The sequence below is a fragment of the Musa acuminata genome, chromosome BXJ3-11 (assembly GCF_036884655.1).
Source record: "Musa acuminata AAA Group cultivar baxijiao chromosome BXJ3-11, Cavendish_Baxijiao_AAA, whole genome shotgun sequence".
In the NCBI taxonomy this organism is placed as follows: domain Eukaryota; kingdom Viridiplantae; phylum Streptophyta; class Magnoliopsida; order Zingiberales; family Musaceae; genus Musa; species Musa acuminata.
The window spans coordinates 28,690,081-28,716,676 of NC_088359.1; the positions used below are offsets into that span (position 1 = coordinate 28,690,081).

A 26,596-nucleotide genomic window follows, 5' to 3' on the forward strand; every position below is an offset into this window, starting at 1 on the left:
TAAATATTAATTGCTAATTTTATTTATTTATTAAAGTTTCATAAATTATTTTAAGGTTTCAGATATATATATATATATATATTGAATAGCGATTTCTCGAAAAAAAGGTTTAAGTTTTAGATTTATTTCGGCATTGTCGTTTCCAGCTTATGGTGTCTTAAAATGTCAGAAATAACCTCACTAATAATTGAAGGATTTAATTTTTAAGTTGTTCATCGAAACCCAATTAGATTGAACTAATTAGACTAAACTACTTTTGAATAGGACTACAGTATCTTAGTTCAATCGAATCGGTTAGCTTTTTCTTTATTATTGAACTAAAAATATTATAACTTTATTCAAATTCTTACCAACATTGATTATTTTATTTATTAAAGTTTTATAAATTATTTTAGGGTTTTAAATACATATTTGTATTAGTTTTAGAATAAAAATATGCAAAAAAATGACTTCACCTCTATGGAAACTTAGAGAAAAATATTATAACTAATAAATAACGATTATATTCTTATTGGATTGGAAAATAAAAATAAAATTTTAATTTTATATTATTTTTTAATAGAGTTAGAATATCTTTTACATATCCAAAAATCACTATAATCCTATACAAAAATATTATAAATGAATCAATTCACTCGACGTACTAGATTTTCCTGAGACAAATATCTTATCGTTCTTTCGAGATTTAAGAAAAAGATGTAACTTTTGAAAAAAAAATTAACATATATACATATATAGTCTTCTCGACCAATAATAATTCGATATATGATCGTACATATGACAATTTTATTGACATAAAGAAAACAAAACATATCTCATGGTCTACCCATGTGGCTATCAACCCAAAATGGACGATCCTAGATTATTTTCTAAAGAATATTTCATAGAATATTCATCCTCTTTTGCCTAATGTAAGAAGCTACATTTTATATAGTATTTGAGATTAGTTATTTTTATTTTTTCTAAATTTGCTTATGCATGTTGGGACTAACTTAAGCATCAAGTTGAAAAACCTACTCAATTTTAATCGTCGAAATACATGAGTAGATCCACCTTAGCCCTCAAAGAGTTTTATAAACATTAACAACCATCTCACTCCTCTTAGGCATGCTGACCCAAACCACATCAAACTTCCTTAGGCATCATTGATTTTTCTCATAACATTTTGGTGCCACTATCCTAATGGTAGTACCACTACATATAGGAGAAGCAAGAAGATAGTAATAACTTGGGGTTCACTAAAGCCCAAGTTAGCACCATTACGCATAGTCTGTTCAATGTCGATCGATCTACGACATGTATTAAACACTGATGGTATATCCACTATCATTAACTTGGTCGGATTCATCTTGGAGTAAGGCTCAACTCTGAATATGATGTGAGGCTCGACTTTGAATATAATGTACAGGTTAACGATCTCGAGGGGAGAGATAGTATTTAGTGAACCTCATCAAGGAAAAGGCTATCAGGGTAAGATCATTAGTCGTTAAATCTTATGTCTAAACAACATCATAATAGAGGATATTAGTATAGTTACTTATGTCAATCACCATAATAAAGGATGTTAGTGGGCCACAATTTGTATCATTTCCAACAATGTCTACACTTGTTAAGCTATATTTAGGAAGACCTTGGTGGGAAAGAGCATGTCGGTTAAGGTTCCCACTAAATAATAGAGACTTGGGTCATTGAATAGATACTAGTACTATATGGGGGTCTGTGTCGACATAGATGCACAAAGGATCAGGAATGCTAGTTGTTGTCTCTCATGAGTGAAGGTACTATAGATTAGAGGGTGGAGCATCCTCGCTTGAACTCTTGTTGAGTGGTTCGGTAGATTAACACTCCTGCAATATATAGCTCCCTATCTTTTCATTGCTCGAAGGTCTATTCATTTAAAAGTCTAAAAAACTAAGTCATGGATCAAATATATAAAGCATTGGAGAACGAGGGTTCAGATCATATTCCGAGGAGCCGAGTTGAGATCTGCATCGACTAGCTAGTCCTCGTTCAATTTTTAGATGGCCTCTAAAGAGGAGAGTATCTCCTACAGTCAAAGCACTCCTCAAGGGTAAGTAAAAGGGCTATTATCTATGGGATGTGTCAAGTAGTTAAGGCCAAAGCCCTAATCTCAATCAATCCCTACGAATAAAAAATGCGCCTTCCAACACTTATTATTTAATAGAGAAACCCTCACCTTAAAACCCTCTTAAGGACTAAGATAGTAGTCATTGAGCCCTTTGCACAAGTATGAGGGAAAAAACAGCTTACAGGTTGGAGTTACACAGAATTCCCCGATGAAGATCATGAGATGAGTTGTGCAAATGAAGAGGACCCTAATCGAGGTACTTGCTACTGGGACACTCTTAGTGTAAGTATTTCAATGACACTCAACATGCCCTTTTTGGAGTAAGGTTTCATGACCCAAGCCTAATAGGCTAATTGATTTATCAACTTCGTTTGACCAATCCACTAGCCAAAATGCTTAAATTACAGCTAATAATAGCATACTTATCAAACCCTTATAAGTTAATCTTAATCATGCCTACTTTCGATGTTGGACTAATCAGAGGTGTTACAGTAAGCGTCCAAGTAATACTTGATGTGTCCCTTGTTGGGGTGAATATCCAAAGTCCAATGCACCCTTCTTGGAGTGAGTATTTCAACGACACCCGATGCACCCTTCTTATGCTGAACATCCAAGCATTGCCGAATATGTCTCTCTTGAGGTAAGCACCTCAACAACACCCAACATGCATCTTTCAAGGTGAGCATCCAAGCAATGTCCAATGTGCCCCTCTTGGGACAAACATATCAACAACACCCGGCGTGTCCCTCTTAGGGTGAGCATTCAAATAACACTTAATGTACCATTCTCAAGGTGAGTATCTTAAGGGGCAACTGATATGTCTCCATTGGGATAAGTATCCAAACAATACTTGATGCACCCTTCTTAGGGTGAGAATCTCAATGGCACCCAATGTGCCCTCCCTTAGTGAGGATCTAATAATCTCCTAAGGCATAGCTTGCAAAATCACCACCTCGATAAATTCCTAGGATGACCTCCTCAACGAGCATCCAAAGTGTCCATCTAGTGAACGCCCAAGACATCCACCTCGACGAGTGTCTAAGATGATCAGGTCAAATAGTTCCTAACGTCCTTGACGAGCAATCAAGGCAACCAAGTCAGCTAGTTCTCAACCTGACTAGGTCAGCAAACTCCTAATCTCGACGTGTGTCTGAGTTGACTAGGTTGGCTAGTCCCCTAACTCTACTAGGTTGGTTAGATTTTGACCTTCTCAACGAGCATCCGAGGTAGCCAGATCAACCAATTCCCAACCAAACCAAGTTGGCCAGCTCTTGACCTCCTCGACAAGAATCCAAATTGACAATGTCTGTAAGTCCCCAACCCAACCAGGTCGGATAGCACCCGACCTCTTCGATGAGCGCCCAAGGCAACTAGGTCAACCAGCACCCAACCTCCTTGTTAAGTGCACAAGGCAACTAAGTCGGCTAGTGCCTAACCCGACCAAGTCAACTAACTCTCATCTAATCAAGTCGATCAAATATATGGGATCCCCTTCATTTCCACATAGTGTATGTGCTTACTCAATTACTACACTTCTAGACCTGAAGAGCTCTCAAAGTGCACCTTCATTGGGAATAAATGATACAAGAAATCTTCTCGACCAATAATAACTCAGCACATGGCTATATATGTGATAGCATGGTTGGCATAAATAAGAAAAGAACTATCCCATTGTCTATCAATATGGATATCAGTCCAAAAGGAGCGATCAAGAGTTATTCTTACTAAAAAATATTTTATAAGATATTCTCCCTCTTTTACCTAATATTAAAAGTTATTATTTATATTATTACCAATGTTATATATTATTTACTAAATTTATTCTATTCATATCCAAACTAATTTAAGTATTAGAGAGATCGAATTGGGATCCACCTTAGCCGTCGAAAGAGTTCTTAAGATACATCAGTGGCTCAGTCATCCCTCTCATACACACGGACTAGAACTATGTCGAGCTAACTCAGGTGTCATTGACTTTTCCCCTCGATCGACTTGAGAATTTAATTTGCACAAGTAAAAATATTTATCCTTTTGATATTGTGTTTATATGATAAAATTACATAAATATTCGTTAGAATCAATTTAACTCTACATTTGAGTTAAGCATGTATTTTATTATTTTTTGTTTATTTATTTATTGATATGACAAAATTACATTCATATCCCTCCAAAATCAATGATTCTTTATATTTATCACTCTAAATTTGAATTTAACATTTATTTGCTTATTTTTGGTGTATTTAGTAATTGGTATAACAAATTGCAGACATATCCCTCCCAAATCAATGATTGTTTTATCTTTATCCCTCTGAGTTTAACATTTATTTTCATATCTATTTATATGACAAATTTGCACACAAATCCGTTCAGAATCAGTGTTTTATATCTCTATAATTGACTTTGACATTTGTACCCATATAAAAATATTTAAATACATTTGGATAAAATAATTAATCAAAATAGTACAGTATTCTAACTATTTAAAGTTTCCACTGGAAGCATATCTCTCTCGATAAGACTTTGAGATTTTTTAAGAATTTATAAAGATAAATTTTAATTCACTAATAATTAAGATTTATAAATCTTAATCCTAATTCATCAATGGTTCCTTAATCTAAATCCTAAGCCATCAAAAAAATAAAATCAAATTAAAACTACTGAACCTTTTTCCAATGGCTGGAGTTCTTGAGACGACCGATAACAGTATCAATATCTTTATTGCTTTTGGTGACCATGTTCTTCTTAACAAGTGGCAAAAAGATTCCGAGTTTTACTTGCATCATCACTTCGGGGAATGATGTTGATTCATCTGAGCATCTCTTCGAAAGATTCCTGCCGACATGTATTGTCACTGGGCACTGATGATAGAGCAACCTCAGAATTATTGATAGTACTACTTCTCATTGTGTTGACTACTCCATGGAGTCATTATATCTCCTGTTTTGCTATTCACAGACAAAGTCAGAGCTATCAGAAACAAATAAGAATGAAACAATTGCTAGTGGCATATTGTGTGAATAAGGTTGTTTAAGCAAGAGATAATAAGAACTCATGACATAGTACTGAAGGAAAGGGTGCACGGTTTCTTTCTAATTCACTGGTTTTTCTCCTTCTCACCTTGTGAAATGAACAAATATCTATAGCATTTTCCTCAAATAAACAATAATAAGATCGATCTTGCTGGCACCAGAGAACAAAGCCCAATAAAGGATGCAAATGAATCACCAAGAACGATAGTTCATTGCATTGAAATAAGTAGCTGCATTCAGAAGAACAAAGCAACACACGTAGATAAGTAAATGATGTTTCCCTCAGCAAAGGAAACCCTTATTACCGAAGAGAAAATGGGAACTTAAAGAAGAAGACTACTAATACTGGACCACCAGCAAATTTATTTGAGACGGGCATGACACGCTGAACAAGCACAAATGGGCAATGAGCAGGAAGCACCTTGAGCGGCAGCATGGGCTTCGATTTAACTCTTCATCTGCCTTCGGACACATGAACCTCCTGCATGGAACCTTGGCCTGTCTTCATCATCTGCTCACACATAAGTGAGAAACAGTGTGGTTACTTCTCTTCGTCACTTCATAAACATGAAGGGTAAGCCATGCGTTCATAATATAGTACCTAGTTAGATGCATCATCCTGCTTGGCACCTTAGGCCATCTTCGACCTCTGCTCAGGAATAAGTAAAGGGTTGTGGTTACGTTTTCATCATGGCTTCATCAAAGACAAAAGGTCCAGATGCAGAACACATGAAGAGGAGAAGAAGCATATTTATTTGATAGTACCTTGATGTCCGTCTTCTCGGGCGTCGGCATGTGCACCGCTTCGTTGGTACTTAGGGACTGGGTGTTCCATCCCTGATCTTCATCACGTTGCCTAGTGCGCAATTCCTTTGATGAGGCTTCTACTGGTGGACTGTTGATTTTTCGGGCATCGGAAGCACGTCGAATTATAGGGAACGAAATGTTCTGCAGCTCTGGAGGTTTGTAGGTCCCACAGTTCACAAGAACAAGTTGTTTGAGGGAGTTGAGTCGAAAGAACCAATCTTTTTCATCAATAAGGGATCTCAGGACAGAGATGCCATGGATTTCCAGTGTGCAAAGCAGAACAGGGTTCCTTTCTTCAAGGCAATCCCGGATGAGATGGATGTTATCAGTGTAAATCTTGAACATTGATGTTGGGGATATGTCCTCGGGAAAAATGATTGGACTAGGTGGATACACTAGAATGGTAAGTTCCCTGAGGAACGATGGCAGAGGCAGAGGCCCCCTTAAGTAGTTGCAATTCCAAATGAAGAGCTTATGAAGACAAGGAAACAGTTCAAAGCCATTCTCTAGTCCATCCCATGCATTCCAATTTTTCAGATCATCAAACAAGAGCTCCTCTAATGCAGGGAATGATACATTATTCTCTTTTTTCTCCTTTTGGGGATTCACACAAATTTTATCTTTGTCGATGCCAAAGAACGTTGTATCAATCTTGTCAATTGAGCTTAGAGATCTTATGTGCAGGATCTTGAGAAGCGGAAGCTCACCAAAAGGTGGAAGAGCCTTCCAGGAACTGCAATTGCATAACTTTAAGTGCTCTAAGTTGGACAACACTTTATTCTTCATCCATGTTGGAGATTTGAATCCTTTATAGCCTGAAATAGTCAGTTTTCTGAGATTTGAATGCGGTTTTAGTCCTTCAATAACTTTTTCGGCATCTTCCCATTTGCTGTGATGGATTATCTCTTTCCCATTATAATCCCAATGTAGTTTCAACTTGCTAAGGTGCTCTTTGGTGTGCAGCATGGCCTGTTCTGCTTTTTTCATACTCTCAACATACTGGAGATTGTTGATGCAGAGTTTTCCTTGAAGCTGGTTCATGGCACTTAACTGTCCTACTTCAAATCCTTCCTTAAGCTGCACATGGTACTTCTTTAATTCCTGAAGAGAAGTTAGCTTGCCAACTCCAGCTATGGTAGAAATTGCTTCTGGACTAGGAATTAGGCGGCGAAGTCTTATTAACCTGTTCATCTTTTCTGGCAGCAACAAATTCTTAGAGCACATCTTCAGATTCACCCACTGTAGATGGTAAAGCTTGCAAAATGATTCTGGCCATTCAGTAATTACATCGCCTGGGATTTCCAAGTAGCGTAGATGTTTTAAACCACCAATAGCCTTAGGTAAGCCACTTCCAAGCACAGAAAGTATCAAAAGCCGCAGGCATTTAAAACTATCCAAAACCTCTTTAAGACTATCCACAAAGTCAGACTTGGGGATGCCATGGGAGAGATCACCAGCAACAACAAGGCTGCGCACATTGTCCTTCTTGCACAAAATCTTAGAAAACATAACCAGATTATCAGCAGTAACATAAATATGGCGAGCCTTATCTGGGATTCTAATCGGCTGATTTCCTTGATATTCATCATCGAGTCTAAAATATTCACCATCCGAAATACAATCGGCAAGCTCATGCAAGACAGCATGGATCACAAACTTGTCCTCCTTTCTCTTTGCATTCACGAAAAAGGATCGGGCTGACAGCTCATTTATTAAGTCCTGACCAATGTCCTCCATCCTGTCGTGTTTGTCATTTGCTTGAACAAAGCCTAGGGCCATCCACATTTGAAGTAAATCATCTCTCTCAAAGCTATGGTTCTTTGGAAACAAAGAACATGAAATATAGCACTGCTTCAAGTATGCAGGCAGCTGCTCATAGCTGAGTCTCAGAACTGACACAATGTCACCTTCCTTTTCTTCAATTTCATATATCTTCTTATGCAAGATTCTTCTCCAGTGTTCTTCCTTCAAATCATATTTTAAAGCACGTCCTACTGTCACTGCTGCCAAGGGTGAGCCCCCCAACTTCTGAGATATTTCCCAGCCTATCCGTTCCAACCTCCGATGCTCAGCATGTTTTTGGTCACTAAGTGAACATTCTTTGAGTAACTCCCAGTTAACCTTGCCATCTAAGCCATCCAGATTTACTATGTCCCTGGTCCCCATCATCTTTGCCACACTTTCAAGCTGAGTGGTTACTATGATTCTGCATCCCTTGTGACCAGATCTTAATGCACTACACAGGTTTTCCCAGTTAGCAACGGACTCCTCCCACACATCATCCAAAACAACTAAAACCCTTTTGTCCTTTAGACACTCAGACAGAATTTTCTGTATCTCATCCAAGTTACTGATGCTATGAAGATCAGTCAGTTTGAGAATCTCATCCAAATTATTAATGCTGTGAAGACCAATATGTCGATGGATAGCAGCAGATTCTATGATTTCTATGGAAAGCCTCCTCACATCGAAATTATTGCACACACAGACCCATGCCTTAATATCAAAATTTAAACTTTCATCATTGTATACAAGCCGAGCAAGTTCTGTCTTACCGATCCCACCAGGGCCTACTATGGAAACAAGAGAAAAACTGTTGCTATCAGGATTCAAATTGTTACCTGTTTCAAGAAGCATCTTCAGTTTCTTTACTTCTTTATCTCGTCCTCTCGGTGGCCTGGGCTTGATGGGGGAGGTTGTTCGTCGCCAATTGGGAATTTCTGCATCATCCTTCTTGTTAGTGGCTACATTTAGCTCCACCACCTTGAGAAGTTTGCCAAGTTCATCTACGAGATCACTGAATTGCTTGATAGCATCATCCAACTGGTTGAGATCCTCGTTGCAAAAAACCAGTAGCTTGAGTGTGTTTTTGAACTTGTTCTTGATCTTAGCCCGGTCTTTGCTCTGCTCCTCAAAAATCAGCTGGTTCTTGCCCTTGGCTATATCTTCAAGCAGATTGTACTCAAATCCATCGATCATGTCCTCCGCAGCATAAACAGAATCCTTTAGGTCCCATAGCCATTCCTCCAAACCGGGGTTTGTGATCCGTCTCTTGTCGACCTCAAAGAGTGCTGCTTGGATCTTTCTGAGATTTTTCTCCAGTTTTTTCAGTTTGCCTTTGACATCCCGGTACACATACTGGTTCTTCACGTAGAGGATGCCCAGGTCTGCCACCTTAGCTATGAATGTGCCTACGAACCAACCTGCTATTAGCAGTGAAGCCATTAGAGGAGCTCGCCTCTGACTTCCAGCGGAGAAGAGACTGAGCTCAGATGAGCAGTAAGGTCATTAAGTGACGAAAGGGAAACTATGAGCAGACACATTTCATTTAGGACAGCAGACAACTTCAATATTGTGGAGCACCTTCTCATATTGTCTTATAAAAAGACCAACTCATCTTGACTTCAGAGATCTAGTTAGTCATTGGCACCTTCTGTAGATTCAAGGCATTGAATTGCCAACCAGATCAAGACATGTGCCAATGAAGATGACAGATCTATAGTAAACGAGATTATATGACAAAGCCATGAGAAGTGCTTTGCTCATGATACGTATAAATTAACACATGATAATAGTCATGATGACTAGTGATCGACTACAATGATCACAAAATACAAGAACTGTCACACCGAAATCAATTTTCCCCCTCAATTATGGAACGCTTCAAGTGGTTGAGGGTCTATAATTTATGCCTCCGTTTGGTTGGATTTTGTGCTTGAGAGATGCATGTGAAATTATTTGCATCAGATAATCTAAACTCTAGGGTTAAATTAGGGAAGAAGACAATGTTACCGGTTGGTCGCGGGTTCCTGTCTCCCTTCTGTTCTCTTCTTGAAAGGGAAGTCGGCCTTCCTTGCCGCCTCGGTGCTGCCGATGGAGCGCCTGAATCCGAACAGGATCCGACTCGATCTGCCTCTTTCGTCCCGGGGGATGTTTCCCGGCATCAGATTCCCGCATAGAAGATGCGGAATGATGACGATGAATCTGAGTCGAGAACATTCTCTCCAGTTTGGGGGCAACGGGGTCGGGGCGAGCAGCGGTCCGCGGCGGCGACGTCGACGGTGGAAAACGACGCCGGGAGGAGCTCAGCTGTCCGTTCCAGGCAGCAAACCCACGATTCCAGTGGGACCCATAAAAAAAAAAAAAAACCGTCAGCACTCGTCATCAATTTATTGTGCCAGTCATTGTCATATTATCGTCTATAGCTAATTATCTTTCGCGTTTCAATTTTCACGCTAAAAAAAGTTGCATTAGCTATAGTTATATTGGTCCATTTATCCGGATGATATTAATTTTACTAATAAAAATATAAAAATAAAATAATAATTTTAATATTCGATAGCGGATGACATCGAAGGTGATAAATGGTGATGTCACTAACGTTGACATTGATGTAGTTGTCTTATCGCATCCGATGATAATAAAGTCTGCACTCACTTGATGTCACCTACCTCCACGAGGAGGACATCATTGATCTTATCGTTACCCGCCTCATGTGTTTTGCATCTTTGTCGATGTTAACGTAGTTGTCAAGCAGCAACTGTGTCAGCGTCGACACAAATGGTGGTGGTCATTGTGGTGTCTACGATAAAGATGATGCCCACCTCATCATTGACTCATTGGATGAATCCTAATCTCAATCCGAAGCTAGAGTCGTCGAAGTTCTTATCGCTCCCCCCACTGTCATATTAGTTCTAGTATCACCTCTGGCCAAACGATCCTTTCACTGCTCAGCAATTACGTCAGCATCAATGCAAATATAGCACTAACACAAATGCAGAGTCATAAATCATAGACCCTTAATCACATGATTGTGGTGGTCATTCGTTTCCCATATGCAGAGTTCCATAATTGAGGGAAAAATTGATTTCAGTGTGACATGTATTTTATGATCATTGTAGTCTATCACTAGTCAACATGACTATTGTCATGTGTTAAGCACTACACATGACCATATAGTATGGTTTACTATAGATTTGTCATCTTCATTGTGAACATATTTTAATATGGCTAACAATTTAACACCTTGGTATATAACCATTGATATATCATTTCTCACCCATGTCGCTATGCATCTACATCGACGTCGACATGTATATCATTCAATAACTACGTCAGCATCGATGCAGATGTAGAACAATGTGATACGGGCGGTGCACTCCTTGTTAAGGCAGATGGTATCACGATAAGAGCGGACCTTATCGTTGTTGAAAGTAGCTAGGCAACTGCGTCAGTGTTAACACCAACAACATCGTAATCTATCGTAGAACGGTAAAATTATCTTTTTACATTTCATTTTCGTGTTTCTATAAATAAAACTAATATCGTTAGGATAAATAAATCTAAATGTCTCACATTCGTAATTATAGTAATATCAATCTAATTTTTTAAAATATAAAAATAGAAACATTAAAGGTAATTGGCTATATAAGATAATCTATAATTAACCTTCAGATTTAATTAAAAGAAAGATAGCACCAGCTCTACAGTATATAGAGCTATTTCTTGTGTTGTTGGTGAGGTTGGTTATTGAGCATGAAATGAAATAGGTGATGTGACGGTGCGGAGCTGTTGAAGTCAACAAATAATTAAGGGGAAGTTGCTGTTTAGATGAGGATATAAATGCTGCTTTGGAGGAAAGAAGTCCAAAGTTGCGTGCTGAGACGGATGTTAAATATAATCTTACTCGAGCAGGATTTAGCCTCCGTGGTGGTTGGGAAATGTTTACCCAAGGGCTCATTACGTGGCAATCAAGTCAGCGGGAGGAGGTCAAGGGTTCGGTGCCACCTGCATATCAGTATATTTCGCTGGTATCAATATTTATTCCAATTGAGCTAATCATAAAATATCCATCGGATTATAATAATTAAGATCAACTATTGTTTACTACATCAGAAATCTCCTTCGATCTCGATTTTTATATAAATCAATATCAGATTAAGCTTTCGATACCCCTTGGTTGCTCTCAAAGGCTTTTTGTGCATCTGGATCCAAACTAAGTTGGGTCAATTAACTATCACCTATATCATCTCCCAATATTTTGATGTTAGAAAAAAGGATCCACATGTTACGAAGAGCACCATCCCACCGACATGCTCAACAAATGCTCTAGAGAGAACACTCCACCTTAAACCAATAACATTTTCACCCACAACGAATAACTTGTGTTTCCTATACTTGAAACTTTCACATCAATGTAAGCCCTCTCTTTAGTGATAACAGAGAGATTTTCTCTGATAAAAGAGAGATATTCTCAACTGCATAGCAGATGAGATTTCCTCAACTGCATGAGGAAATCTCTCTGCTCAGTTAAAGAAATATCCTCTTTCACTATGTATAAATAGACTTCACATGATACTACTTGAAGTGTGCCTTTTTGCTTTATCCTTATAATTTCATTCTTCATTCTCTCATTCTATCATGGTATCAGAGCCGCTTGCCTAGAGCAAGCTCTCTTCTCGCTACCAATTCATCATTGCTGCTACCAATTCAGGCCATGGAAGCTGTTGCTGCATCATCATCTTCCCACCTTTCATCGCCGCCAACGCCCCGTCACTGACCCTCTGCTCCAGATCTGCCAGATCTGCTCTGCTTCCGCGCGCTGGTCCATCGATCAGCTCCTGGCCTTCTCCCTCCAACGCCTCCGCCACCGTTGTCCTCGACTCTGGCAACATTATCCTCACTGCTTCCGAGAGGACCTTCTGGGTGCAGGCCTCCTAGCAGCCAGCATCCTGCTCTGCCTTCGCAGAGACAAGCAGCCTTCGGTAACTTTCCACGCTGCTGCCTCGTTGCCAAGATTCCTCACTGCTGATCTATTGCACACAGATCTGCAGTTGTCTTGCATAAAGCTGATCACGCCACTGGCTGCATCACTGCCCAGAGTACCTCCTATAGAACTGCTGCATAGAAATCTACAGCTTTACACCATCTTGCATAGGTCTTTTCCTTTAACGAAGAAGCAGTGGGCTGTTTTATTTGTGGAAGTGACGGCCATTCATAAACATTGTCCTTACTCTGGCCTTGGACCAATGATGCCCCCGTGCTCAAATCCTTAACAAGAAAAGAGTTAGGAAAGAATTCAATGGAGGTATTATTTTGTTTGCAAAATTGAGAAACGGAAATGAGATTTCGTTTAATGTAAGGTGCACATAAAACATCATCGAGTGTAAAGGTTGTGGTAGGTGAATTAAGCAGTGTAGAACCCGTATGAGTAATAGGAATTCCTTTACCGTCACCGATGATGATGTCCTCAGTGCCACCATAGTTGTTGTGGATGGACAAGTTCTGGAGATCTGAGGTGATGTGGTGGGATGCGCCAGAGTCCACAATCCAATTATGATCACTGGTCGTTGGAGTAGTCGTGAGATTTGCTTGAGGCCAATGTGATTGAGCAGGAAGTCTGGGTCGAGATCGACAGACCTTTGCAGAGTGACCGACTTTATCACATAGTTGGCAAACAATTCTTTGTTGGTTTGTGTAGTGAGGGCGCCAGGACTGCGGATGATTGAAGAAGCCACCTTGGTTGTTGTGATTGGAATGTTGAGGATGAGGAGGAGGAATAGTTGGTTTGGAGCTCATAGGTTCAGAAGGTGTCTTGGTCAAACCTTTGTTGACAATCTTGTTATACGAATTGCCCCTCCTTTTTTGAGTGACTTGAGCTGTGATGGACGGTCCTGGCGGTTTGTCCTCGCGCTTGAGATATATCTCAAAGTCAATCAGCTTGTCGAAAAGTTCTTCGAATGTGATTGGTGAATCACGCGCCCGTATTGCTGCTGCCAATTCCTTGTACTCGTCTCCGAGGCCATTGAGGATATGAACAGTAACTTCTTCATCACTGAGGGAATGACCTACCAAGGCCAAGTTATCGATAATAACCTTTATGTTATGTAGATAATCAGCAATATTACTTCCCTCTTGTTTTATCTTCATGAGGCTGATGGGTGAGGTTGAAAGACTCAAAGAGGAGAACGCCGCTATGATACCAGTCTCCATTTGAAAAATTATTTTTTAAATCTCCAAACATTCAAAAACTCAGAATATTTGGTTGTTTATGTTATCCGTGGCTACGTCCCTATGCCCCACACAAGTTAGCGCCAAGATCTAAAGCTTGCATCTTCATAGGATATTCTCTTGAGCATAATGCCTTTCGGTGCTACGAACCACAATCTCAAAAAGTCTTTATTTCACGGCATGTTGTTTTTGTTGAATCTGCCTTTCCATTTCAAAACCATGAATCTCCTACCATTCATACCACTCCGACAAATATTAATTCCTGGAGTATACATTCGATCCCCTCAAACGAACCTCCTCCCACACCATCCAGTCCTATTGTTGAAGATCCACACTCTTTTGTTCTCCCGGTTCAACAACTCTCCACTCCCCCCATTCCTTCTTCACAAGTCTCCCCTACCACTGAAGTCGTATCCTCAGAAACACAACAACTTTCTTTACCTAGTGCCATCGATGTATCTCAACCTCTCTTGCATCCTGTCGATGCCTCTTCACCACTCTTACCAATAACACAACCTGCAGTTCCTAGCCATCCAATGACAACACGCTCAAAAAGTGGTATCTTTAAACCACGTCAAGTTCTCGACCTCCATACTATCACCAATTCTTCTCTTGAGACCAGTGAACCCACCACAATTACTCAAGCACAAAAATCTTCACATTGGCGTCAAGCTATGTGTGAAGAATATGATGCTCTTCTACGTAACTCCACATGGACTCTTGTACCCTCTCATCCTGCACAAAATATCATCGGGTGTAAATGGGTATTCCGAATTAAGCGAAACCCCGACGGGTCCGTTGCTCGATATAAAGCACGATTAGTAGCCAAAGGGTTTCATCAACGACCTGGAGTTGATTTTACAGAGACTTTTAGTCCTGTAGTTAAACCCAAAACAATTCGGCTTATTCTAAGTTTGGCCATCTCCAGAGGTTGGAACTTACGACAACTGAACGTTAACAATGCCTTTTTACAGGGGACTCTAACTGAAGATGTCTTTATGCAGCAACCCCCTGGCTTTGTTCATCACCAGTATCCGAGACATGTTTGCAAATTACAAAAAGCCATTTATGGTCTCCGTCAAGCTCCCAGAGCTTGGTATACTGAACTTGGATCGTTTCTGATATCAATTGGCTTCATCAACTCCAAGTCTGACACCTCTTTATTCCTCCGACAACATCATGGCAATACAATATATCTTCTAGTTTATGTAGATGATATTATTGTTACAGGCAATGATCCCTTGGAGGTTCAGACATTTTTAAATCAATTGGCTGATCGATTCTCCCTCAAAGACTTAGGACCATTGAGCTACTTTCTGGGAATGGAAGCAACATTTACATCCTCCGGTCTCTTCCTCTCTCAAAGAAAGTATATTCAAGACTTATTATCAAAGACAAATATGCAGGATGCGAAAGTAGTTGCTACTCCTCTCTCTACTGGTGAATCACTCAAATTATGTGATGGCAGCCCTACCACGGACTCAACTCAATACCGGCAAGTACTTGGCTCCTTACAATACTTGGCTCTCACCCGTCCAGATATCTCATTTGCAGTCAATAAATTGTCTCAATACATGCACCAACCTTCTGCTATACATTGGTCTGCGGTTAAACGAATTTTGCGATATCTTAAAGGGACCCTTAATCATGGTCTCTTTCTCCGCAAAACCACTCAACTTCATCTCCATGCCTTTGCTGATGCTGATTGGGCGGGAAACTTTGATGATAGAACCTCCACGTCAGGGTATGTCATCTTTCTTGGGTCTAATCCAATCAGCTGGAGTTCTAAGAAGCAAAAGACAGTGGCCCGGTCTACAACTGAAGCTGAATATCGTGCCATTGCTACCACTGCTGCTGAACTCAACTGGATCACAAATCTCCTCAAGGAACTCAAAGTTAGCTTTACTCATACTCCCACAATATATTGTGACAATGTTGGAGCTACCTACTTATGTGTCAATCCAGTGTTCCACTCGCGCATGAAGCACATCGCCATCGACTTTCACTTCGTGCGAGATCAAGTTGTCAGACATCAACTTCGTGTCTCTCATGTCCATACGGCTGATCAACTTGCAGACTCACTCACGAAGCCTCTAGCCCGCAAACTATTTTTGTTTCATCGATCCAAGATCGGTATCCTTGATAGGAGCTCGATCTTGCGGGGGCATGATAACAGAGAGATTTTCTCTGATAAAAGAGAGATATTCTCAACTGCATAGCAGATGAGATTTCCTCAACTGCATGAGGAAATCTCTCTGCTCAGTTAAAGAAATATCCTCTTTCACTATGTATAAATAGACTTCACATGATACTACTTGAAGTGTGCCTTTTTGCTTTATCCTTATAATTTCATTCTTCATTCTCTCATTCTATCATTTAGTACTAATGATTATTTAATGATCCTAATCTTTTCCTTTGATAAAAATGCTTACCTATATGATGGTTCTTGCAGAGGTCATTGGCCGTGACCTTTGTCGCTCTTGAACACCCACAACTAATTGATCATCTAACTGACAAACATCTACGATATCCCACAATCAATGCCAACGGATCTCATCATCCTCAAGTAAGAGATTCAATCGATAGATTCCATATATTAAACTCTTTGGGCGCAAATCCAATTGATGCGTAAAGGATGTGTTTGGAGTTTCATCAAATAAAGTAGACCCAAAAGATCAAAGAGTCATCAATCCTCCCAAAGTTTCAGCTATTGACCTTGGAGACATTTGATAGAGGTATGGATCCCCTATTATACTTAGGGCACAAATTCAACAGATGGATCGACAATTAGAGGACATCGAGAATTCTATTGGAAGGAAGTAGATTTATTTGATTCCACTTCAATTAAATCCCCCTTTACCCAAAAGATCAAGGAGGCATCGATCCCCCAAAGTAGAGGCGTTCGATGGAGGCATAGATCTCATGAAACATACAGCAATTTTTGGTGCTCAAATGACCCTTTATGATAATACATTTTGTTCTCAGATTAATCTTTATCACACGTCAAATATACTAATGTGTCGTGCCATATCTTCCCTATGAAAATCTACTCAATTTTAATCGTCATGCATGTCATCGTCAAAATACATGAGTGGATCCACCTTAGCCCTCAAAGAGTTTTATAAACATTAGTAACCACCTCACTCCTCTTAGGCATGCCGACCCAAACAACATCAAACTTCCTTAGGCATCATTGATTTTTCTTATAACATTTTGGTGCCACTATCTTAATGGTGGCACCACTACACATAGGAGGAGCGACAAGATAGTAATAACTTGGGGTTCACTGAAGCCTAAGTTAGCACCATTACGCATAGTCTGTTCAATGACGATCGATCTACGACATGTATTAAATACCGATGGTATATCCACTATCATTAACTTGGTCGGATTCATCTTAGAGTAAGGCTCAACTCTGAATATGATGTGAGGCTCGACTTTGAATGTGATATGCAGGTTAACGATCTCAAGGGGAGAGATAATATTTAGTGAACCTCATCAAGGAAAAGGCTATCAGGGTAAGATCGTTAGTCGTTAAATCTTGTGTCTAAACAACATCATAAAAGAGGATATTAGTATAGTTACTTATGTTAATCACCATAATAAAGGATGTTAGTGGGTCACAGTTTGCATAATTTCCAACAATGTCTACACTTGTTAAGTGATATTTAGGAAGACCTCAGTTGGAAAGAGCACATCGATTAAGGTTCCCACTGAATAATAGAGACTTGGGTCATTGAATAGACACTAGTACTATATGGGGGTCTATGTCGAGATAGATGCACCAAGGATCAGGAATGTTAGTTGTTGCCTCTCATGAGTGAAGGTACTATAGGTTGGAGGGTGGAGCATCCTCGCTTGAACTCTTGTTGAGTGGTTCGGTAGGTTAACACTCCTGTAATATATAGCTCTCTATCTTTTCATTGTTCGAATGTCCATTCATGTAAAAGTCTAAAAAACTAAGTCATAGATTAAATATATAAAGCATTGGAGAAGGAGGGTTCAGATCGTATTCCGAGGAGACAAGTTGAGATTTGCATCGACTAGCTAGTCCTCGTTCAATTTTTAGATGGCCTCTAAAGAGGAGAGTATCTCCTATAGTCAAAGCACTCCTCAAGGGTTAGTAAAAAGGCTATTATCTATGGATGTGTCAAGTAGTTAAGACCAAAGCTCTAATCTCAATCAATCCCTACGAATAAAAAATGCTCCTTCCAACCCTTATTGTTTAATATAGCAACCCGCACCTTAAAGCCCTCTTAAGGACTGAGGTAGTAGTCATTGAGCCCTTTGCACAAGTAGGAGGGAAAAAACAGCTTACAGGTTGGAGTTACACAGAATTCCCCGATGAAGATCATGAGATGAGTTGTGCAAATGAAGAGGGCCCTAATCGAGGTACTTACTACTGGGACACTCTTAGGGTAAGTATTTCAATGACACTCGACATGACCTTTTTGGAGTAAGGTTTCATTACCCAAGCCTAATGGGCTAATTGATTTATCAACTTCGTTTGACCAATCCACTAGCCAAAATACTTAATTTAAAGCTAATAATAGCATACTTATCAAACCCTTATTAGTTAATCTTAATCATGCCTACTTTCGATGTTGGACTAATCGGAAGTGTTACAGTAAGCGTCCAAAAATAATTGATGTGTCCCTTGTTGGGGTGAATATCCAAAGCCTAATGCGCCCATCTTGGGGTGAGTGTTTCAATGACACCCGATGTGCCCTTCTTATGCTGAGCATCCAAGCATTGCCGAATATGTCTCTCTTGAGGTAAGCACCTCAACAGCACCCAACATGTATCTTTCAAGGTGAGCATCCAAGCAATGTCTAATGTGCCCCTCTTGGGACAAACATATCAATAACACCCGACGTGTCCCTCTTAGGATGAGCATTCAAATAACACTTAATGTGCCCTTCTCGAGGTGAGTATCTTAAGGGGCAACTGATATGTCTCTATTGAGATAAGTATCCAAACAATACTTGATGCACCCTTCTCGGGGTAAGAATCTCAATGGCACCCAATGTGCCCCCCTTAGTGAGGATCCAATAATCTCCTAAGGCATAGCTTGCAAAATCACCACCTCGATAAATTCCTAGGACAACCTCCTCAACGAGCATCCAAGGTGTCCATCTAGTGAACGCCCAAGATATCCACCTCGACGAGTGTATAAGATGATAAGGTCAATTAGTTCCTAACGTCCTTGACAAGCGATCAAGGCAACCAATTCAGCTAGTTCTCAACCTGACCAGGCCAACAAACTCCTAATCTCAACATGTGTCTGAGTTGGCTAGTCCCCTAACTCTACTAGGTTGGTTAGATTTTGACCTTCTCAATGAGCATCCGAGGCAGTCAGGTCAACCAATTCCCAACCTAACCAAGTTGGCCAGCTCTTGACCTCCTCGACAAGAATCCAAGTTGACAATGTCTGTAAGTCCCCAACCCAACCAGGTCGGATAGCACCCGACCTCTTCGATGAGCGCCCAAGGCAACTAGGTTAACCAGCACCCAACCTCCTTGTTAAGTGCACAAGGCAACCAAGTCGGCCAGTGCCCAACCCGACCAGGTCAACTAACTCTCATCTAATCAAGTCGATCAAACATATGGGATCCCCTTCGTTTCCACATAGTGTATGTGCTTACCCAATTACTACACTTCTAGACCTCTCTAGAAGAGCTCCCAAAGTGCACCTTCATAGGGAATAAATGATATAAGAAATCTTCTCGACTAATAACAACTCAGCACATGGCTATATATGTGATAGCCTGGTTGGCATAAATAAGATAAGAACTATCCCATTGTCTATCAATATGGACATCAGTCCAAAAGGAGCGATCAAGAGTTATTTTTACTAAACAATATTTTATAAGATATTCTCCCTCTTTTACCTAATATGAAAAGTTATTATTTATATTATTACCAATGTTATATATTATTTCCTAAATTTATTCTATTCATATCCAAACTAATTTAAGTATTAGAGAGATCGAATTGGGATCCACCTTAGCCGTCGAAAGAGTTCTTAAGATACATCAGTGGCTTAGTCATCCCTCTCATACACACGGACTAGAACCATATCGAGCTAACTCAGGTGTCATTGACTTTTCCCCTCGATCGACTTGAGAATTTAATTTGCACAAGTAGAAATATTTATCCTTTTGATATTATGTTTATATGATAAAATTACATAGCTATTTGTTATTTGTTAGAATCAATTTAACTCTACATTTGAGTTAAGCATGTATTTTATTATTTTTTGTTTATTTATTTATTGATATGACAAAATTACATTCATATCCCTCCAAAATCAATTATTCTTTATATTTATCACTCTAAATTTAAATTTAAAATTTATTAGCTTATTTTTGGTGTATTTAGTAATTGATATAACAAATTGCATACATATCCCTCCCAAATCAATGATTGTTTTATATTTATCCCTCTAATTATGAGTTTAACATTTATTTTCATATCTATTTATATGACAAATTTGCACACAAATCCGTTCAAAATCAGTGTTTTATATCTCTATAATTGAATTTGACATTTGTACCCGTATAAAAATATTTAAATACATTTGGATAAAATAATTAATCAAAATAGTACAGTATTCTAACTATTTAAAGTTTCCACTGGAAGCATATCTCTCTCGATAAGACTATGAGATTTTTTAAGAATTTATAAAGATAAATTTTAATTCACTAATAATTAAGATTTATAAATCTTAATCCTAATTCATCAATGGTTCCTTAATCTAAATCCTAAGCCATCAAAAAAATGAAATCAAATTAAAACTACTGAACCTTTTTCCAATGGCTGGAGTTCTTGAGACGACCGATAACAGTATCGATATCTTTATTGCTTTTGGTGACCATGTTCTTCTTAACAAGTGGCAAAAAGATTCCGAGTTTTACTTGCATCATCACTTCGGGGAATGATGTTGATTCATCTGAGCATCTCTTCGAAAGATTCCTGCCGACATGTATTGTCACTGGGCACTGATGATAGAGCAACCTCAGAATTATTGATAGTACTACTTCTCATTGTGTTGACTACTCCATGGAGTCATTATATCTCCTGTTTTGCTATTCACAGACAAAGTCAGAGCTATCAGAAACAAATAAGAATGAAACATTTGCTAGTGGCATATTGTGTGTGAATAAGGTTGTTTAAGCAAGAGATAATAAGAACTCATGACATAGTACTAAAGGAAAGGGTGCACGGCTTCTTTCTAATTCACTGGTTTTTCTCCTTCTCACCTTGTGAAATGAACAAATATCTATAGCATTTTCCTCAAATAAATAATAATAAGATCGATCTTGCTGGCACCAGAGAACAAAGCCCAGTAAAGGATGCAAATGAATCACCAAGAACGATAGTTCATTGCATTGAAATAAGTAGCTGCATTCAGAAGAACAAAGCAACACACCTAGATAAGTAAACGATGGTTCCCTCAGCAAAGGAAATCCTTATTACCGAAGAGAAAATGAGAACTTAAAGAAGAAGACTACTAATACTGGACCACCAGCAAATTTATTTGAGACGGGCATGACACGCTGAACAGGAAGCACCTTGAGCGGCAGCATGGGCTTCGATTTAGCTCTTCATCTGCCTTCGGACATATGAACCTCCTGCATGGAACCTTGGCCTGTCTTCAGCATCTGCTCACAAATAAGTGAGAAACAGTGTGGTTACTTCTCTTCGTCACTTCATAAACATGAAGGGTAAGCCATGCGTTCATAATATAGTACCTAGTTAGATGCATCATCCTGCTTGGCACCTTAGGACATCTTCGACCTCTGCTCAGGAATAAGTAAAGGGTTGTGGTTACGTTTTCATCATGGCTTCATCAAAGACAAAAGGTCCAGATGCAGAACACATGAAGAGGAGAAGAAGCATATTTATTTGATAGTACCTTGATGTCCGTCTTCTCGGGCGTCGGCATGTGCACCGCTTCGTTGGTACTTAGGGACTGGGTGTTCCATCCCTGATCTTCATCACGTTGCCTAGTGCGCGATTCCTTTGATGAGGCTTCTACTGGTGGACTGTTGATTTTTCGGGCATCCGAAGCACGTCGAATTATAGGGAACGAAATGTTCTGCAGCTCTGGAGGATTGTAGGTCCCACAGTTCACAAGAACAAGTTGTTTGAGGGAGTTGAGTCGAAAGAACCAATCTTTTTCATCAATAAGGGATCTCAGGACAGAGATGCCATGGATTTCCAGTGTGCAAAGCAGAACAGGGTTCCTTTCTTCAAGGCAATCCCGGATGAGATGGATGTTATCAGTGTAAATCTTGAACATTGATGTTGGGGATATGTCCTCGGGAAAAATGATTGGACTAGGTGGATACACTAGAATGGTAAGTTCCCTGAGGAACGATGGCAGAGGCAGAGGCCCCCTTAAGTAGTTGCAATTCCAAATGAAGAGCTTATGAAGACAAGGAAACAGTACAAAGCCATTCTCTAGTCCATCCCATGCATTCCAATTTTTCAGATCATCAAACAAGAGCTCCTCTAATGCAGGGAATGATACATTATTCTCTTTTTTCTCCTTTTGGGGATTCACACAAATTTTATCTTTGTCGATGCCAAAGAACGTTTTATCAATCTTGTCAATTGAGCTTAGAGATCTTATGTGCAGGATCTTGAGAAGCGGAAGCTCACCAAAAGGTGGAAGAGCCTTCCAGGAACTGCAATTGCATAACTTTAAGTGCTCTAAGTTGGACAACACTTTGTTCTTCATCCATGTTGGAGATTTGCATCCTTTATAGCCTGAAATAGTCAGTTTTCTGAGATTTGAATGCGGTTTGAGTCCTTCAATAACTTTTTCGGCATCTTCCCATTTGCTGTGTTGGATTATCTCTTTCCCATTATAATCCCAATGTAGTTTCAACTTGCTAAGGTGCTCTTTGGTGTGCAGCATGGCCTGTTCTGCTTTATTCATACTCTCAACATACTGGAGATTGTTGATGCAGAGTTTTCCTTGAAGCTGGTTCATGGCACTTAACTGTCCTACTTCAAATCCTTCCTTAAGCTGCACATGGTACTTCTTTAATTCCTGAAGAGAAGTTAGCTTGCCAACTCCAGCTATGGTAGAAATTGCTTCTGGACTAGGAATTAGGCGACGAAGTCTTATTAACCTGTTCATCTTTTCTGGCAGCAACAAATTCTTAGAGCACATCTTCAGATTCACCCACTGTAGATGGTAAAGATTGAAAAATGATTCTGGCCATTCAGTTATTACATCACCTGGGATTTCCAAGTAGCGTAGATGTTTTAAACCACCAATAGCCTTAGGTAAGCCACTTCCAAGCACAGAAAGTATCAAAAGCCGCAGGCATTTTAAACTATCCAAAACCTCTTTAAGACTATCCACAAAGTCAGACTTGGGGATGCCATGGGAGAGATCACCAGCAACAATAAGGCTGCGCACATTGTCCTTCTTGCACAAAATCTTAGAAAACATAACCAGATTATCAGCAGTAACATAAATATGGCGAGCCTTATCTGGGATTCTAATCGGCTGATTTCCTTCATATTCATCATCGAGTCTAAAATATTCACCATCAGAAATACAATCGGCAAGCTCATGCAAGACAGCATGGATCACAAACTTGTCCTCCTTTCTCTTTGCATTCACGAAAAAGGATCGGGATGACAGCTCATTTATTAAGTCCTGACCAATGTCCTCCATCCTGTCATGTTTGTCATTTGCTTGAACAAAGCCTAGGGCCATCCACATTTGAAGTAAATCATCTCTCTCAAAGCTATGGTTCTTTGGAAACAAAGAACATGAAATATAGCACTGCTTCAAGTATGCAGGCAGCTGCTCATAGCTGAGTCTCAGAACTGACACAATGTCACCTTCCTTTTCTTCAATTTCATATATCTTCTTATGCAAGATTCTTCTCCAGTGTTCTTCCTTCAAATCATATTTTAAAGCACGTCCTACTGTCACTGCTGCCAAGGGTGAGCCCCCCAACTTCTGAGATATTTCCCAGCCTATCCGTTCCAACCTCCGATGCTCAGCATGTTTTTGGTCACTAAGTGAACAATCTTTGAGTAACTCCCAGTTAACCGTGTCATCTAAGCCATCCAGATTTACTATGTCCCTGGTCCCCATCATCTTTGCCACACTTTCAAGCTGAGTGGTTACTATGATTCTGCATCCCTTGTGACCAGATCTAAATGCACTGCACAGGTTTTCCCAGATAGCAACGGACTCCTCCCACACATCATCCAAAACAACTAAAACCCTTTTGTCCTTTAGACACTCAGACAGAATTTTCTGTATCTCATCCAAGTTACTGATGCTATGAAGATCAGTCAGTTTGAGAATCTCATCCAAATTATTAATGCTGTGAAGACCAATATGTCGATGGATAGCAGCAGATTCTATGATTTCTATGGAAAGCCTCCTCACATCGAAATTATTGCACACACAGACCCATGCCTTAATATCAAATTTTAAACTTTCATCATTGTATACAAGCCGAGCAAGTTCTGTCTTACCGATCCCACCAGGGCCTACTATGGAAACAAGAGAAAAATTGTTGCTATCAGGATTCAAATTGTTACCTGTATTAAGAAGATTCTTCAGTTCCGTTACTTCTTCATCTCGTCCTCTCGGTGGCCTGGGCTTGATGGGGGAGGTTGTCCGTCGCCAATTGGGAATTTCTGCATCATCCTTCTTGTTAGTGGCTACATTTAGCTCCACCACCTTGAGAAGTTTGCCAAGTTCATCTACAAGTTCACTGAATTTCTTGATAGCATCATCCAACTGGTTGAGATCCTTGTCGCAAAAAGCCAGTAGCTTGAGTGTGTGTATGAACTTGTTCTTGATCTTAGCCCGGTCTTTGCTCTGCTCCTCAAAAATCAGCTGGTTCTTGCCCTTGGCTATATCTTCAAGCAGATTGTACTCAAATCCATCGATCACGTCCTCCGCAGCATAAACAGAATCCTTTAGGTCCCATAGCCATTCCTCCAAACCGGGGTTTGTGATCCGTCTCTTGTCGACCTCAAAGAGTGCTGCTTGGATCTTTCTGAGATTTTTCTCCAGTTTTTTCAGTTTTCCTTTGACATCCCGGTACTCATACTGGTTCTTCACGTAGAGGATGCCCAGGTCTGCCACCTTAGCTATGAATGTGCCTATGAACCAACCTGCTATTAGCAGTGGAGCCATTAGAGGAGCTCGCCTCTGACTTCCAGCAGAGAAGAGACTGAGCTCAGATGAGCAGTAAGGTCATTAAGTGACGAAAGGGAAACTATGAGCAGACACATTTCATTTAGGACAGCAGACAACTTTAATATTGTGGAGCACCTTCTCATATTGTCTTATAAAAAGACCAACTCATCTTGACTTCAGAGATCTAGTTAGTCATTGGCACCTTCTGTAGATTCAAGGCATTGAATTGCCAACCAGATCAAGACATGTGCCAATGAAGATGACAGATCTATAGTAAACGAGATTATATGACAAAGCCATGAGAAGTGCTTTGCACATGATACGTATAAATTAACACATGATAATAGTCATGTTGACTAGTGATCGACTACAATGATCACAAAATACAAGAACTGTCACACCGAAATCAATTTTTCCCCTCAATTATGGAACGCTTCAAGTGGTTGAGGGTCTATAATTTATGCCTCCGTTTGGTTGGATTTAGTATTTGAGAGATGCATGTGAAATTATTTGCATCAGATAATCTAAAATCTAGGGTTAAATTAGAGAAGAAGACAGTGTTACCGGTTGGTCGCGGGTTCCTGTCTCCCTTCTGTTCTCTTCTTGAAAGGGAAGTCGGCCTTCCTTGCCGCCTCGGTGCTGCCGACGGAGCGCCTGAATCCGAACAGGATCCGACTCGATCTGCCTCTTTCGTCCCGAGGGATGTTTCCCGGCATCAGATTCCGGCGTAGAAGATGCGGAATGATGACGATGAATCTGAGTCGAGAACATTCTCTCCGCTTTGGGGGCAACGGGGGCGGGGCGAGCAGCGGTCCGCGGCGGCGACGTTGACGGTGGAAAACGACGCCGGGAGGAGCTCAGCTGTCCGTTCCAGGCAGCAAACCGACGATTCCAGTGGGACCCAATAAAAAAAAACCGTCAGCACTCGTCATCAATTTATCGTGCCAGTCATTGTCATATTATCGTCTATAGCTAATTATCTTTCGCGTTTCAATTTTCACGCTAAAAAAAGTTGTATTAGCTATAGTTATATTGGTCCATTTATCCGGATGATATTAATTTTACTAATAAAAATATAAAAATAAAAAAATAAAATAATAATTTTAATATTCGATAGCATATTACATCGAAGGTGATAAATGGTGACGTCACTAACGTTGACATTGATGTAGTTGTCTTACCGCATCCGATGAAAATAAAGTTTACAGTCACTTGATGTCACCTACCTCCACGAGGAGGACATCATTGATCTTATCGTTACCCGCCTTATGTGTTTTGCATCTTTGTCGATGCTAACGTAGTTGCCAAGCAGCAACTGTGTCAGCGTCGACACAAATGGTGGTGGTCATTATGGTATCTACGATAAAGATGATGCCCACCTCATCGTTGACTCATTGGATGGATTCTAATCTCGATCCGAAGCTAGAGTCGTAGAAGCTCCTATCGCTCCCCCCACTGTCATATTAGTTCTAA

The 26,596-nt window shown here is 39.9% G+C and overlaps 2 protein-coding genes across 3 annotated transcripts; both read right to left on the bottom strand.

The window, feature by feature from the left end:
- Positions 1 to 5,306: 5,306 nt before the first annotated feature.
- LOC135653255 (disease resistance protein RGA2-like) lies at positions 5,307 to 9,278 on the bottom strand. 2 transcript variants are annotated; one of them, XR_010502375.1, is made up of 4 exons: positions 5,884 to 9,278; positions 5,720 to 5,767; positions 5,540 to 5,629; positions 5,307 to 5,348 (listed from the first exon to the last, which is right to left on the bottom strand). XR_010502375.1 is itself a non-coding variant. In XM_065175042.1 (3 exons), the coding sequence occupies exons 1-2, from the start codon at positions 9,148 to 9,150 to the stop codon at positions 5,750 to 5,752; spliced, it is 3,285 nt and encodes a 1,094-aa protein (XP_065031114.1). In that variant the 5' UTR covers positions 9,151 to 9,278; the 3' UTR covers positions 5,307 to 5,629; positions 5,720 to 5,749. The 2 variants fall into 2 exon arrangements, 1 of the variants encoding a protein (XP_065031114.1); XM_065175042.1 differs by having other exon boundaries at positions 5,307 to 5,629.
- A 12,019-nt stretch (positions 9,279 to 21,297) lies between these two features.
- Positions 21,298 to 25,236, bottom strand: LOC103971802 (disease resistance protein RGA2-like). The gene is made up of 3 exons (XM_065174970.1): positions 21,854 to 25,236; positions 21,690 to 21,737; positions 21,298 to 21,599 (listed from the first exon to the last, which is right to left on the bottom strand). The coding sequence occupies exons 1-2, from the start codon at positions 25,118 to 25,120 to the stop codon at positions 21,720 to 21,722; spliced, it is 3,285 nt and encodes a 1,094-aa protein (XP_065031042.1). The 5' UTR covers positions 25,121 to 25,236; the 3' UTR covers positions 21,298 to 21,599; positions 21,690 to 21,719.
- Between the last annotated feature and the right edge of the window lie 1,360 nt (positions 25,237 to 26,596).

What these genes read in the sequence shown, in the direction of transcription:
- LOC103971802 (XM_065174970.1), bottom strand. Translation starts at nt 25,120, where the DNA reads ATGGCTCCACTGCTAATAGCAGGTTGGTTCATAGGCACATTCATAGCT.
- LOC135653255 (XM_065175042.1), bottom strand. Translation starts at nt 9,150, where the DNA reads ATGGCTTCACTGCTAATAGCAGGTTGGTTCGTAGGCACATTCATAGCT.